Below are 15,114 nucleotides of genomic sequence, written 5' to 3'. Positions count from 1 at the left end.
CATTCCAGATTCGAAATACTAAACACATTCCTCCCCTTCAAAGTTTCCTCCTCCTCCTTTTGAACCCATCTGTCCTTCTCCCTCCATCCTACTGTCCTCCCCCTGCACTGCCATTTCATATCATGGTGTCATACAGGAGAGGTATTGTTGCTGTTCTGAATTCTGTGAAGTCAGCAGAATCATGTTCGCATGGATTCATATTGTTTTAAATAGTAAGAGTTTGCTCATTGTTTTATTGCTGAGTAGCATTCCTTTGCATGGACATACATATGGCAGTGTGTCTATCCTCTCCCTTGGAAAGAGATATAAGTCTTGTTTTTCCCATTTGGTCTTTGTCCTGAGAATGAAAACCCAGAAAGCAGCACCTCTGCAAGCTTTCCCTGTGTGTTCTTGCATTTTGCAACACCGAGACCAACTGACAGAAAAAGCATCCTATTGATACTGTGTTGAAAATGTTCAAACATATAGAACATAAATAATCATTATTTTGGAACTCTTGTTTAAAGGGAGAAAATTACTGACATGACACAACTGATATTGGCAATGACCATCAACTTTAATTGTCAATATGTTTATAAATACAGCACTGATTTGTTAACATTTTCATGAACATGACAACACCTATCTACCCATCTTTCCATTCCTCTATCCATTCATCAGCCCATATTATTTTAGATGTATTACCAACTGAATTGGAAACATCAGCATACTTCCTGCTGAATAGTTTAGCAAAGCTAACATTAACTAGAATTCAATATTTCTTTATAAAAAATTTCTTCTCAAGAAGAATTACATAGAACAGACGATACAAATCTTAAATGTAACATTGCCAACTTGAAGAAGTACACACACCGGCATATCCCAACCCCCTTTCAAAATCTGCAATATTATGTCACCCCAGAAAGTGAAATCTCCCTCTTCCCAGCCAATCCCTTTCTCATCAGAGGTTGATTTTCCTTCTTCTGGAATTTGACGTCTATAGATGCATGCCATGCCCTAGGTACTCTTTGGTGTCCTTCTGATTCTGCTGAACACAATGTTTCTGAAATTGTTCCCATTTTTGCACCGATCTCTAACTCAGTCCTTTCCATTTCGGACTCTGCATATGCTCAGTCCACCTTATTGAATACCTATCTCTGTTTAATACACCGTCTTGAAAGAAAAACTTAAAATTAAGATATTTTCAGGAACATACAGTTCAATCCTGAGGAATCTATGTAGCAATATTCTCAGAAGCCGTCTGAACTTACTCAGGGGAAGTCTTTGTCTTCATTCACATAAGAGTCTAATGGGATTAATATCAAGAATCTTCATGCCATGTTCATGATCCCAACTTGGGTAATTTTATGCTTATTTCTAAATGAAGTCATCTCTTTATTATAGTTTTTTGACTAATGCTGTTTTTGTGTTTGTTTGGTTTTTTTGAGATGGAGTCTTGCCCTGTCACCAGGCTGCAGTGCAGTGACACCATCTCAGCTCACTGCAACCTCCGATTCTCTGGTTCAAGTGATTCTCCTACCTCAGCCTCCTGAGTAGCTGAGACTACAGGCACGTGCCACCACACCTAGCTAATTTGTGTATTTTTAGTAGAGACAGGGTTTCACCATGTTGGCCAGGATGGTCTTGATCTCCTGACCTTGTGATTCACCCACGTTGGCCTCCCAAAGTGCTAGGATTACAGGCATGAGCCACCACACCTAGCGACACATACTGATTTTTTTTTAATTTATTATTATTTTTTTTTAAGACGGGGTTTCACCATGTTGGTCAGGCTGGTCTTGAACTCCCGACCTCAGGTGGTCCGCCCACCTTGGCCTCCAAAGTGCTTGGATTACACGCGTGAGCCACCACGCCCAGCTATGCTGATCTTTAAATGGCAGAGATTCATGTAATCTAAGAAAGAAGTGTGATTCACAGGTATTCTTTTATCATGGAATAATGAAAGGCTCAATGACATTTACCATGTATTTACCATGGGTCACCTAATAAATAATTCCAATGTTATATGTCAATATAAAAAGTAAGTAAATTTAATAAACGATAATTACTTTATGCCTAGCTTGTCCAACCCACAGTTGACCAGCCACATGCAGCCCAGGACAGCTTAGAATGTGGCCCAACACAAATTTATAAACTTTCTCAAAACATTATGATTTCTTTTTGCAATTTTTTTTTTTTTTAGCTCATCAGCTATTTTTAGTGTTAATGTATTTTATGTGTGGCTCAAGATAATTCTCCTTCTTTTAAGATAGCCCAGGGAAGCCAAAAGATTGGACATCCTTGCATTAGAGAAAAGATACCACATTCACAATGCTTAAAAACACTACCAGCCATGCAAGAACCATAAGGCAGTTAACTTCCAATCCTTCTTGAAGCAGTGGGATTCCCTGGTGATAGCTGAGGGGTGTGGTTACCTCTTGGAGGAGGTTGAGGGTTTCTAAGGATGATTCCTTGTGACTAAAATATGGTAAATGTCATTGAGCCTCTCATTATTCCATCTATTATTATTCCAGGTCATCAATGTCCTCCCTGAAAGTTTGCATCCAGGGCCTGGCTTTTCTGAAATTCCCTGGATGTTTATTATAATTGCTGTTTCCCTGGGAATTTGTTCCCTTGCCATTTTGTTGTGGATAACCAGCCTTGGTGTGAGTATATAACTTCCTGTAGAGGTTCACTTGTAACCATAAATAAGAAGAAAGTATTTAGAACAATTCATGGTTCTAAACTTTATTATGAATGTTGAATTTTACAAAAAAACAAATCAGGGAAATGATTTATTACCCTAAGAATAATGAAAATATCTACCATTTACAGAATGAAAATTAAGTAGGTTCATGTTTGTTTAATAGGATGTCAACAGAGCTTTTGGTCAAAAACATGTTTTTTATCTTTGTGCTGTTTTATCAGAAATTAAGAAAAGGGGCCGGGCATGGTGGCTCAGGCCTGTAATCCAAGCACTTTGGAGGCCAAGGCAGGCGGATCACCTGAGGTCGGGAGTTCAAGACCAGCCTGACCAATGTGGTGAAACCGCCTTTTATTTATTATTTATTTATTTATTTATTTATTGAGGCAGTGTCTCGCTCTGTTGCCAGGTGTTAGGCTGGAGTGCAGTGGCACAATCTCGGCTCACTGCAACCTCCGCCTTCCGGGTTCAAGCAATTCTCCTGCCTCAGCCTCCGGAGTAGCTGGGACTACAGGCACACGCCACCACACCCAGCTAATTTTTTTGTGTTTTTAGTAGAGACGGGGTTTCACCATGTTGGCCAGGATGGTCTCGATCTTTTGACCTGGTGATCCGCCCGCCTTGGCCTCCCAAAGTGCTGGGATTACAGGCTTGAGCCACCGCGCCCGGCCACCCCCTTTTATTTAAAAAAAAAAAAAGAAAGAAAGAAAAGAAAAGAAATGAAGAAAAGTTAAATGCTGGAGTCCTTTTCACTCGCCTATTACAGGACACTTTTATCTTTTCCCACAGCACCCTCTCCTGGCTTGGACTCTGCTCTGCGGGTTCTGGATGCCTTTTCTGTCTGGCCTTTTTCCCCATGAGCTTCCAGGCTTCTCCATTCCCAGCTGGTCATCTTTGTTGGCACCGCCAGAAGCCGTGAATGCTTAGGGACTGAGGACTGAAGGGCTTCCACTGGTCTGTTTGCAGAAATAACACGAGGCGATGCCACTGAGCTCCACTACTGGAGGTCTCATGGCCCAGGGAATCCTGACAGATCCATTTGACTCCAAATATTGTGGGGTCCTGTTTCCAAAATATGTAGGGTTTTGTTTTGTGCTGTGATTTTATTTCTCTTCTTCTATAAGGTAGGTGATTAGCATTCAGAATATCTGCTGTAATCCCAGAAGTGGAAAAAAGTCAAAACTCATTAATCCAACATTAATTAGTATGTGCTATGTGCCATTTTGAATACTCTTGGACAAAGTCAGTGCCATAATTCATCATAGTCCCATCTGTGTTGTGCAGCATTGCTCCCACTCCCACCCAGTGGCACCCTAGATCTCACATTCTAGGTATAAGAGGTTCCACATTTGTAATAGAGAATGTGCCCTGGCTGTGAGGTAGTGAAGAGCAAACGTCACTCATTACCTACAAGGACAATTCCCAATGACGACCTTCAACTATGCTCAGTGAAGCTGGTTCTCAGCCTCTATAGTTTTGAAAGCTGCTGAGTCCTCTGATCACAAACGATAGGACTTGCACACCTACAATTTTTTTTTTTTTTTTTTTTTTTTTTTTTTTGGGACGGAGTTTCACTCTTGTTACCCAGGTTGGAGTGCAATGGCGCGATCTCGGCTCACCGCAACCTCCGCCTCCTGGGTTCAGGCAATTCTCCTGCCTCAGCCTCCTGAGTAGCTGGGATTACAGGCACGCGCCACCATGCCCAGCTGATTTTTTGTATTTTTAGTAGAGACGGGGTTTCACCGTGTTGACCAGGATGGTCTCGATCTCTTGACCTCGTGATCCACCCGCCTCGGCCTCCCAAAGTGCTGGGATTACAGGCTTGAGCCACCGCGCCCGGCTGCACACCTACAATTAAACACATTTTTGTTTTTTGTTTTTTTGGGGTTTTTTTTGTTTTTTTTTAGGTGGACAAGAAGTAAATTTATTGGTTCATATTATGAGGGTGCAGCACAGTGGAAGCCCTCATGAGTGCAGGGCCCGCCACTTATCCAGAGGGCCACGATTGGGGATGTACTTAACCCTACAGCCATCTGGGATGAGCCGCTTCTCAGCCACCATGTCTTCAAATTCATCAACATTGAACTTGGTGAAGCCCCACTTCTTTGAGATGTGGATCTTCTGGCGGCCAGGGAACTTGAACTTGGCCCTGCACAGGACCTCAATCACATGTTCCTTGTTCTGCAGCTTGGTGCAGACGGACATGATCACTTGGCCAATGTGAACCCTGGCCATAGTGCCCTGGGGCTTTCCAAAGACACCTTGCATCCCTGTTTGGAGCCTACATTGGGGCAGTGCAAGGTCAGACACATGAACATACATCTGGAAGCCCTGTCTCCAAGGTCCCTTAGAGCAACCCATACAAGAAACAGGCTGCATACACTACCAAGGAAGCTGCTGTTTGCAGCCATTGAATCAAACACATTTTTAAAACTTCTGTTGTTTAGAATTCCCACCTCATTTTTCCATGGAAAAAATTATTATGTTTTATGTCATAGTGCACTTAAAAGTTGGTATGAGCTGGAAGTTAAAAGAAATATGATAGCTGTGCCAAACTAACATCTGTGCGTAGGATTGTTCTGTCAGAAATCCCTCTCCCAATTCCCCTGCAGGTCTTCAGGAATCCAGATCTCCCCAGAGATCTTTGTGCCCACAGGTGGCACCTCCAGAGTGGAGAAGAGCCTTTGTCAAGAAGGGAAGCAGAGCGGGGATGAGAGGGTCCTGCAGGCAGAGCTGGAATCGACTTCCACTCTGCCTCTTGCAAGCTGTGTTACCCTGGGTGAACGTTCTCCTTCTTTTGGGAGCCTCCATTTTCTTAGACTTGGAGCAGGGTGGTCACACTGACGTTGCAGAGTTCTGAGAATCAGAGACAGAACATGAAAAGCCTGGAGAACATTCTCGTAAGAATAGCTGTGACTTAGCCGGACACAGTGGCTCACGCCTGTAATCCTAGCACTTTGGGAGGCTGAGGCGGGCGGATCACCTGAGGTCAGGAGTTTAAGACTAGCCTGACCAACATGGAGAAGCCTTGTCTTAAAGAAAAAAAAAAGAAGAATAGCTGTGACTTGGCTGGGCACGGTGGCTCATGCCTGTAATCCCAGCACTTTAGGAGGACAAGGCGGGTGGATCACAAGATCAAGAGATCGAGACCATCCTGGCCAACATGGTGAAACCCCGTCTCTACTAAAAATACAAAAATGTTAGCCGGGAGTGGTTGTGCGTGCCTGTAGTTCCTGCTACTCGGGAGTCTGAGGCAGGAGAATTGCTTGAAACCGGAAAACGGAAGTTGCAATGAGCCAGGAAATAAAAATTTTAAAAAAAGAATAGCTGTGACTTAGCTTTGCATAGCAGTCGTATTGGAGCCAATGAGGTTTATCTGAGGTGCGATTATGGCTAATTTAAAACTTCTCCAATACCCCGCTGTGACCACTTGCAATATAATCGGCATCGGCAATTTTTGACAGTCTCTACAGAGACTGAGTATATATTTAAAACTCAGTCTCCGTAGAGACTGTCAAAAATTGCCAGTGCCAATTATATAAGAATGCGGATAAACATAGACAGCCCTGTGTCAGAAACATGCTTCTTTATTACTGTGTAGTGACTCTGTCTTCCCTGGGACAGGCCCCCAGCCTGCCTACATTTGCAGACAGACACAGTGGCATAGGGACAACAGTTTGTCCCCATGGCTTGTTTTCACTTCCCTGCTATCAGCAGGACTCTGTGGAACGGATGCTTTATAGCACTGATGCTGCCATTTAGAAACTTGAAGAAGGGGAAGGGGCAAGGGACCGTCACCTGCAGCATCAGGTGCAGCTTATGTGCGTATTGGGGTTTTTTCTTTCGTGTTAAAAGATTTCAAAACAGTTCCTCCTCTGCCTTGCAGGTCAACACGGCTGACGGGAGCCTCATCCTCTGTCAGGATGGCCCAACCTACCATACCTCATGGCTGGCCCTTCCAGACCATTGATGGGCTGCCAGGCGCCTCCTCCACCTCCCGGTCCTCTGGGGCCTCAATCACTCTCTGCAACTGAACCTCCTCTAGAACCTCTGATACCTCCTCCACTGGAACAACCTCTGGAGCCTGAAACACCTTCTCCAGCTGAAGGTTTCCTGAGACCTCAGACACCTCAGCCACGTGAGTTTCCTAAGGGACCTCAGCAATGTACTCCAGTTGAGTGTCCCCTGGAACCGCAATCACCTCTTGACCTTGAGTGTCCCCTGGAAGATCAACAACCTCCTATACTACAGTGTCCACTGGGACCTCAACCACCTCCTGAACATGAGTGTCCTCTGGAACTTCATCAGCTTCCTGTAGAGGAGTGCTCACTGGGACCTCAACCACCTCTTGAACATGAGTGTCCACTGGAACCTCAACAACCTCCTGAAGCTGTCTCTTTTCTGAGACCTCACCCTCCTCCTGCAGGTGTCTCCCCTACTGCAGCTGTTTGTCCCCCGGTACCTCATCTTCCACCTGCAGGCGGCTCTCCTCCCGGACCTCATCCACCTCCTGCAGGCATCTGTGTTCCGGGACCTCATGCACCTCCTGCAGGCTTCCGTCCTCTGGGACCTCATTTTCCTCCTGCAGGTGTCTGTCCTGCAACATCTCATCAACCTACTGCAGCTTCTTGTCCCCTGGGACCTCATCTACCTGCTGCAGTGTCTCTCCTCTGGGACCTCAGCAATTTTCTCCTGCTCTGTGGTCTGTGGGACCTCAGCCTACGCCTCCACTTAGCAGCCTGTTCAGCCTCAGCCACCTCCTCTACCCGGGTGGCCTGTGGCCCCTCAACTACTACCTCTACATGAGTCACCTCGGGTACTTCAATAGTCTCCACTCGTGGCCTCTGGGACTTCAGCCACCTTCTCCCGGGGCTCCTGTAGTATATCAGCCACCTCCTCTACTTGGCTAGACTCTGCCATCTCAACCGAGTCCTTCACCTCAGTGTCCTCTGGGACCTCAGCCACCTCCTATACCCATGTGTCCTCCGGGACCTCGACCACCACCTCCACATGCACCACTTGGTATGTTTTTCTGAACAGTATACATTGACTTGTGAAATGAATTTATCTTTCCTTTTATTTTTTTGAGTTAATTGAAATATCACAGATGTTACTGCAGGCCTTGCAGTACAATGGTAACAATGGCTGAGGACATGCTCACTTTTGTCAAGTTTCTGAGGGTGCACAGTCAGTCACATTATTTCTTCATCATGACCTTGGCAGGAGGTATCTCCTGTAGAGGAGGAAATAGTATTTTTTATTTTTGGGGAGGACGGAGTCTCGCTCTGTCACCTAGGCTGGCGTGCAGTGGCACAATGCTGACTCACTGCAGCCCCCGCCTCCAGTGCTCGGGTGATCCTTCCATCTAAGCCTCTGGAGTAGCTAGGACTGCAGGCATGTGCCACCATGCTTGGCTATTTTCTTAAAATTTTTTTAGGGCCGGGCGCAGTGGCTCACTCCTGTAATCCCAGCACTTTGGGAGGCCGAGGCGGGTGGATCACGAGGTCAAGAGATCGAGACCATCCTGGTCAACATGGCGAAACCCCGTCTCTACTAAAAATACAAAACATTAGCTGGGCATGGTGGCGCGTGCCTGTAATCCCAGCTACTCAGGAGGCTGAGGCAGGAGAATTGCCTGAACCCAGGAGGCGGAGGTTGCGGTGAGCCGAGATCGCGCCATTGCACTCCAGCCTGGGTAACAAGAGCGAAACTTCGTCTCAAAAAAAAAAAAAAAAAAAATTTTTAAAGACCATTTCATTATGTTGCTCAGGCTGGTCTCAAACTCCTGGACTCATGACATCTGCCCACTTTGCCCCCCCCGCCTTAAAGTGCTAAGATTACAGGCATGAGCCACTGTGCCCAGCCAGAAATTGTTTATAGAAGCCAGAAATAGCTTCTATAAACAATTTTATAGAAATATGCAGGCATGCATGGCACCTGGGCCATATGGCCTGCTCTGTGAGGGATGAGCCCCATCCCTGACTTGCAGGGTGTCCTGGGTTCTGCAGCAGAGAGATCCCCACTGAGGGGCCCTGAGCCTCTGATCTCCCCTAATGGAAGCACAGGGCGAGGGACTCCGCGTGCAGACAGAGGAGACGGCATCTCCAGGGAATAAACAGGAGGCTGTGGAAGAGAAGGATGAGGCAGGGAGGTGTCACGTGGGGGGTTGTTGAACTCAGGTGGAGCTGGAGGACTGCTCTTGGCCAGGCAAGCAGCGTGAGCAGGAGCGTGGGGTCTGCGTGAGTGCCACACAGAGCTGCTGTGGGAGAGCTCACACGGCACAGTGTGCACAGGGAATGATGCCCTCAGCACTTCCTTGTTGCCCTACAGCCTTTAGTCCATTATCTGTAGGAAAGATGACTCTCTCCCCGGATGCGTGAAGGCTCTGGATCAGGTGAATGAATGCTTAGAGGTCTGGGAAATTGAACTTGGTTCTGTCAGAGGACCCTGTCTCCCTGAGTTTTTAGGGACCAAGGAAACTAACAATGAGAATGGGTGGGGCTCAGTGGAACTGTGGCCTTGGCCTTCAGAATGAGGCCACCTCTCATGGGGAAATCAAGGCCCATCCTGAGCTGCTCTGGCATCATCTCATCCCCAGCACCCTCTCCTTCCCACCCGTGACTTCCAGGTTTGCATCTCCCGAGCTTGGCATACAAACTCTTCCCCCTTCCCTGTGTCCCTCCTGCGTGAGCCCAGACACCACCTCTCAGTGGGACTCAGAGCCCCAGCTTTCTAACAAATGAGGTGAGAATGATGTGCTTACGAGGTCATTTTGAGGACTAAGAGACAAAGCCTATAAAGAAAGCATCTTGCAAAATAGCTGGCAGGTGTTAGACCTGCCAGAAATATTCCTGCTCAGAAGATCAGCAAAAGATATTACCCAAAGTTCATTCAATAAACATTAGGGTGTTAACAGCTAAGGTCTGGGATTTCCAATCTCTGTTACAAAAGATAAGGGAAAGCACGCATCTCCAAGATTAAAATGCAGGTCCTTACTGAGATAAAGAAATTAGAGGAATGCATACACAGCTAACCTTTGAGGTCTGTATCTGCAATCTGTAGGTAATTACTCTCCATGACATGCAGACACAGATGCAGCCACTCACAGAAATATTCAGCAGGGGCATAGTTATTTCATAGCAGACAAAATGTATATTGGGGAAAAAAAAGGATCACATGGAAATAAACCAAAATCTTTTTGCCTTACAGGACAATTTTGAAATTAGAAGACTCTCCTGAGCTGGGATATCTTGGCAAAGCTTCCAACATGTTTTATGCTCCATGCCTGGTGCTGCCTCCTCTCCCCGTCATTTCCATAATGTCTCCCTTAATAAACACTCACAGTCCTATCTGTCTGGGTGTCTGCTTCCTGGAGGACCAGCTCACACCCCAGGGGGTACCAGGTGTGACTCTTCGTACGCTATTCAAACCCAGGCAGATACTGCCTTGCTGGCCACAGAAGCAGGGTTAGTCTTTGGGTGGTGTTGACTGGGAGGGGTTGCGGGGGCCTTCTGGGGTGGGGGAATCAGCCGTGGGTGGAACTTGTGCTCACTGATTTTAAAAATAGTCACTATGAGCCTAGTGGCTGCCAGTGGTGCCTTGTGAGCAGAGAGACAGGAAGGGATTCCTATGAGGTCTCCAACTTCTCATGACAGGGGGCCCAGCCGCAGCTGTGGAGCCAGCGAGGAGCCCCGCAGAGGTTCGGGGTTTGTCACAGCCCTTTCCCCACTGAGCCGGCTGCCCCCAGGAGCACCAACTCCAGGCAGCTCTGAGAGAAGCTGAGCTGGGAGCAGATATTTCTCAATCAGTCCTCTACCCCCCACCATCTTTCTGTAGTTTTCTAATTACAGCACCTGCACACCTGTGGCCCACATCTGTGCTGCCCCAGGCCAAGGTAGAGTGCACCAGCCAATGCCAAAAGCCACCTGCCCTGGCTCCATGCTTCCATGCCACCAATGGCCGTGAGCATAGCCACCAATTTCCACCTCTTCTGGTACCATGAAGATGAATCTTGACAGTGTCAGCTTTTTTTCAGAATGGGAATCGGCAGAATGGCTACAGAGACCGCTTTCTGTGCATCAGGAGATCCACACAGAGGCCTCTCTGGAAGCTGCCATCTCTTCTGAAGGACGCTGCCTTCCCAGCCTGACCTGCCTCCTGAGGCAGATGCACTCTCTCCACACAAAGTGTCTGCCAGCCTCCAGCCTCCACTTGAACGGAGGCAGTTACCCCAGTGAGTTATTTCCTCTGAGCTGGAATAACAGACTGAAGGAAGAGGCCCTCGGCAAAATGTGGATGACCTGCCTGTGTGATTGCTGGGGCTGGAGGCTCCAATCACAGGCGCTTCATCCTCATTACACACCTGTAGCTTCATATTGCTTATGAACAATTTTTCTTTGTCGGATGCACTGGAAATTTTGCATCTAAGGGGTGACTGAAAATGTTTAGTCCCGTGAATATCAACAATATGGTAAACATAAGGGAAAGTGCACCCACATGTCAATTCTGAAATAATTACAGGATTTACATACTTAAGGAAAATCCCATAGGTCTAATTACGTAGAATTCACATGGAGGCAGGTATCCTCATGCAGACACATATTAAGAACAAACAAGCAGTGCACAGTTGGAGTGTGCACCCCAAAAGTTGGGGTGGAGATGAAAGGGCGAGGGGGACTGTGGTTGGGGACTGTGATTTAGGGGCTCCAGGAAGGACTCACTGAGAATTAGGAGGTTTTAGTAATTGAAAGGCTGTATTTTGTGTGAGGCTGTAATGAAACATAATTCCTAGGTTGCAGGGAAGAGCTGAAGCTACTGAGGAGGGAAATCTTGGACATGTGAGTTGAATGAGATGAACAGTGATGGTGAAACCACAAGAAGGAAAGAGGCTCAGGACAGAGAGCGGTGGGGAGGGGTGGGAGGTCTCTCGGAAGAGGAGAGGTGCATGGCCCAGGCCCAGGGGAAGACCCATTGCAGCATGGAGGCCAGAGGGACAAGCAGAGGTGGAGGCTGGAAGGAAACGTCCAGACCGGAGTAGCAACTACGGCCGACATCTGGGAAGCTGCTTAGCATTTAATGAAGGAACTTTTCGTGATTAAATGGTTTGTGTGCGGCATTGTGCCTATCCTGTAGGTCACAGCCACCATCTGGGTAATGGAAATTATTTAAGTAAGAAGAAATGGTTCAGGCACCAAGAAAGGTGAGAGGCAGCAGCACAGCTGCTCCTGAGATATGCCAGGTTTTTCTTCAAACTTCTCAAATATTCATTCTCTAATAAAATGCTATCCTTGGTGAGAGTTAAAGAAAAACAGTTGACTACGGTCAATCATTCTCAGTGCCATTTTATAATAAAATCAGGAGTTCTAAGCCTCGTCTCCGCGTGTGCTTAATCATGACACTTTTAGTTATTTCCTACTCCATTCATCTATTTTTTTTTTTTTTTTTGAAATGGAGTTTCACTCTTGTCACCCAGGCTGGAGTGCAATGGCATGATCTCGGCTCATTACAACCTCTGCCTCCCAGGTTCAAGCAATTCTCCTCCCTCAGCTTCCTGAATAACTGGGATTACAGGTGCCCACCACTATGCTCAGCCAATTTTTGAATTTTTAGTAGAGATGGGGGATCACTACATTGGCCAGGCTGGTCTTGAACTCAAATCATCTGCCCGCCTCGGCCTCCCAAAGTGCTGGGATTATATGCGTGAGCCTCCGTGCCCCGTTATCCATCTGCTTCTAAGATTACTCATTTTCTCCGCCTGCTGTCTATTGCTACTAGGCTCTGGCAGTGGCTTTCTCAGCTACACTCAATGAAGCCTCTTTCCGGGTTCACCAAGAAGGAGAAGGTGGGTGCTCCCCACCGCCAGTCCCAATACCCAGTCAGGAGCCAGATCTATGACTGCCTTGTGCTGATCTCGAAAATGTGGTGTCAGCTTTTCTTGATTTAGACCCCAGTGCCAATTTTTTGTTCCTGGAACTCTGCGTTTTAAAAACAACATAGGTAGGCCGGGCGCGGTGGCTCAAGCCTGTAACCCCAGCACTTTGGGAGGCCGAGGCAGGTGGATCACGAGGTCAAGAGATCGAGACCATCCTGGTCAATACGGTGAAACCCCGTCTCTACTAAAACTACAAAAAATTAGCTGGGCATGGTGGCGTGTGCCTGTAGTCCCAGCTACTCAGGAGGCTGAGGCAGGAGAATTGCTTGAACCCAGGAGGCGGAGGTTGCGGTGAGCCGAGATCGCGCCATTGCACTCCAGCCTGGGTAACAAGAGCGAAACTCCGTCTCCAAAAAAAAGAAAAAAAAAAACAACATAGGTTTTGTTTGATGACGCTCTTAAATGAAACAGAGTAAAGACAGACAAATAAGTTACAGCCCGTTTCCCGAGAGATTTTATCAACCCTATAGTTATTCTTCCTCTTCTACCCCATGGTCTATGAGGGCACACACAAACACAGGCTTCTACATTACACACTCACACAAGCACCTGCCCTACACACAAGCATGCACTGCCTTACTCAAATGCACCTACCTCTCACACACACACCTGCCTTGCACAAACACACACAAGCACCTGCCTTGCACACTCACACACACACAAGCACCTACCTCTCACACACACACATTCACCTGTCCTTATGCACATTCACATACACTCCCTTACATACACACACAACACCTAATACACCCACCTGGACCACACAGTCCCTCTCTTGTAATTCAGAGGAAGACGTCTTTACAACTAAGCTCTTATATTCAAATAAGATTCGACATCTTGCCCCTTCATTCCTTGTGGAGCTTAAATATATCATGAGAGGGAGAGTGTTTATTAAAATAAGCATATAACACTACAAATGAAAATAAGGAACGAGCATTTATATTTGCTTAGAACATAAACACGTTGCAGGGTGCTCCTCGGGACCTTAGGACAGGCCTGGAATCGGGGTCCCCGAAGCTCAAGCCTCAGTAACTTCGTGCTACATCTGTCCTTGATAGAAATGTTTTTAACTAAATTACAGCAAACACTCAGTAGATTTGATTATTTGTGTTCCCAACCTCGGTGAAATGTGACCATCCAAAATGATTTGAAATGAGATCTCAGGTAGTTAGGCCTTTCTTTGATATCCTCGAATCTGATTGAACCACTTTGATTGTCATTGTCAAATCCTTGTGCTGACCCCCTCGCATCCCCTTCCTGCTTCGTGAATGCAAGTTCTCTGCATGAAACTCCCACAGGGAGGCTGAGGTGGGGTTGGTGGAGGCCAGGACAGCTGGCAGAGAGAGCTGGGTACATGGTGTGGCATTTTGGAAGCAGAGCATGCTCAGTGTCACTTTCTGGATAATTTCTGCAGCAAAGGAGGAAACTTCTGCTGTTCCCACTGCAGTGGAGTCTCCGTGGAACCTGCAGCAGCCAGGGCTCCAGCAGGAAAAGTGCACCCACAATAGCACACCCCAGGAAAGCTTGCAAAAAGCTTCTGCCTTTGAAAAATATAAATAAGGAAATTGCAAAGTAGTTCACAGACGGCCGGGCATGGTGGCTCCTGCCTGTAATCCAAGCACTTTGGAGGCCAAGGCGGGAGGATCACCTAAGGTTGGGAGTTCAAGACCAGCCTGACCAACATGGTGAAACCCCACTTTAAAAAAAATAAAAATAGTAGTTCACAGACTGGAAGAAAATTTTGCAGAACATATATTCAGCAAAGGGTTTGTATTCAGAATATAAAAGGAAGTGTCTAAACACATACACACACACAGACATCTTAGTAATAAGGATAAAAAGAACCCAAAGCTCAAAAGTGTTCTAAGATTTGTGCACACTTTACCAAAAAAGATATATGAATGGCCAACAAATAGATAAAAAATGCTCTACATCAGGGGTCCCCAGCCCTGTCAGGAACTGGGCAGCACAAAAGGAGGTGAGCAGATGACAAGCAAGCATCGCCACCTGACCCCCGCCTCCTGTCAGATAAGCAGCGGCAGTAGATTCTCAGAGGAGCTCAAACCCTATTGTAAACTGCACATTCAAGGAATCTAGGTTGTGTGCTCCTTATGAAAATCTAATCCCTGACCCTGAAAGCATCCCTCAGCCTTCACCACCAGTCTCTGGTGTCAAAAAAGGTTGGGACCTGCTGCTCTAAATCACTAGCCATCAGACAACTTCTGAGAAACAGTGAAAGAGAGAAGGAAGGGCCGGGTGTGGTGGCTCACGCCTGTAATCCAAGTACTTTGGAGGCCAAGGTGGGCGGATCACCTGAGGTCGGGAGTTCAAGACCAACCTGACCAACATGGTGAAACCCCGTCTTTAAAAAATATATATATTTTTGGGCCGGGTGCGGTGGCTCAAGCCTGTAATCCCAGCACTTTGGGAGGCCGAGGCGGGTGGATCACGAGGTCAAGAGATCGAGACCATCCTGGTCAACACGGTGAAACCCCGTCTC

At 46.8% G+C, this 15,114-nt stretch overlaps 1 protein-coding gene, 1 non-coding gene and 1 pseudogene across 2 annotated transcripts; 1 reads left to right on the top strand and 2 right to left on the bottom strand.

Moving 5' to 3' along the window:
* Positions 1 to 4,579: 4,579 nt before the first annotated feature.
* LOC108293026 (60S ribosomal protein L10-like) lies at positions 4,580 to 5,090 on the bottom strand. The gene has a single exon (XM_017514202.2). The coding sequence runs from the start codon at positions 5,060 to 5,062 to the stop codon at positions 4,649 to 4,651; it is 414 nt and encodes a 137-aa protein (XP_017369691.1). The 5' UTR covers positions 5,063 to 5,090; the 3' UTR covers positions 4,580 to 4,648.
* LOC119469293 lies at positions 5,013 to 5,122 on the bottom strand (annotated as a pseudogene).
* Positions 5,123 to 6,019: 897 nt separating this feature from the next.
* On the top strand, positions 6,020 to 6,159 carry LOC119469340. Its single transcript, XR_005198133.1, has one exon. It is a non-coding gene; the product is annotated as a U4 spliceosomal RNA (small nuclear RNA).
* The last annotated feature ends 8,955 nt before the right edge of the window (positions 6,160 to 15,114 follow it).

The sequence above is a fragment of the Cebus imitator genome, unplaced genomic scaffold (genome assembly GCF_001604975.1).
Source record: "Cebus imitator isolate Cc_AM_T3 unplaced genomic scaffold, Cebus_imitator-1.0 Scaffold18, whole genome shotgun sequence".
NCBI classification, from domain to species: domain Eukaryota; kingdom Metazoa; phylum Chordata; class Mammalia; order Primates; family Cebidae; genus Cebus; species Cebus imitator.
This window is presented reverse-complemented; position numbering and strand designations above follow the sequence as displayed.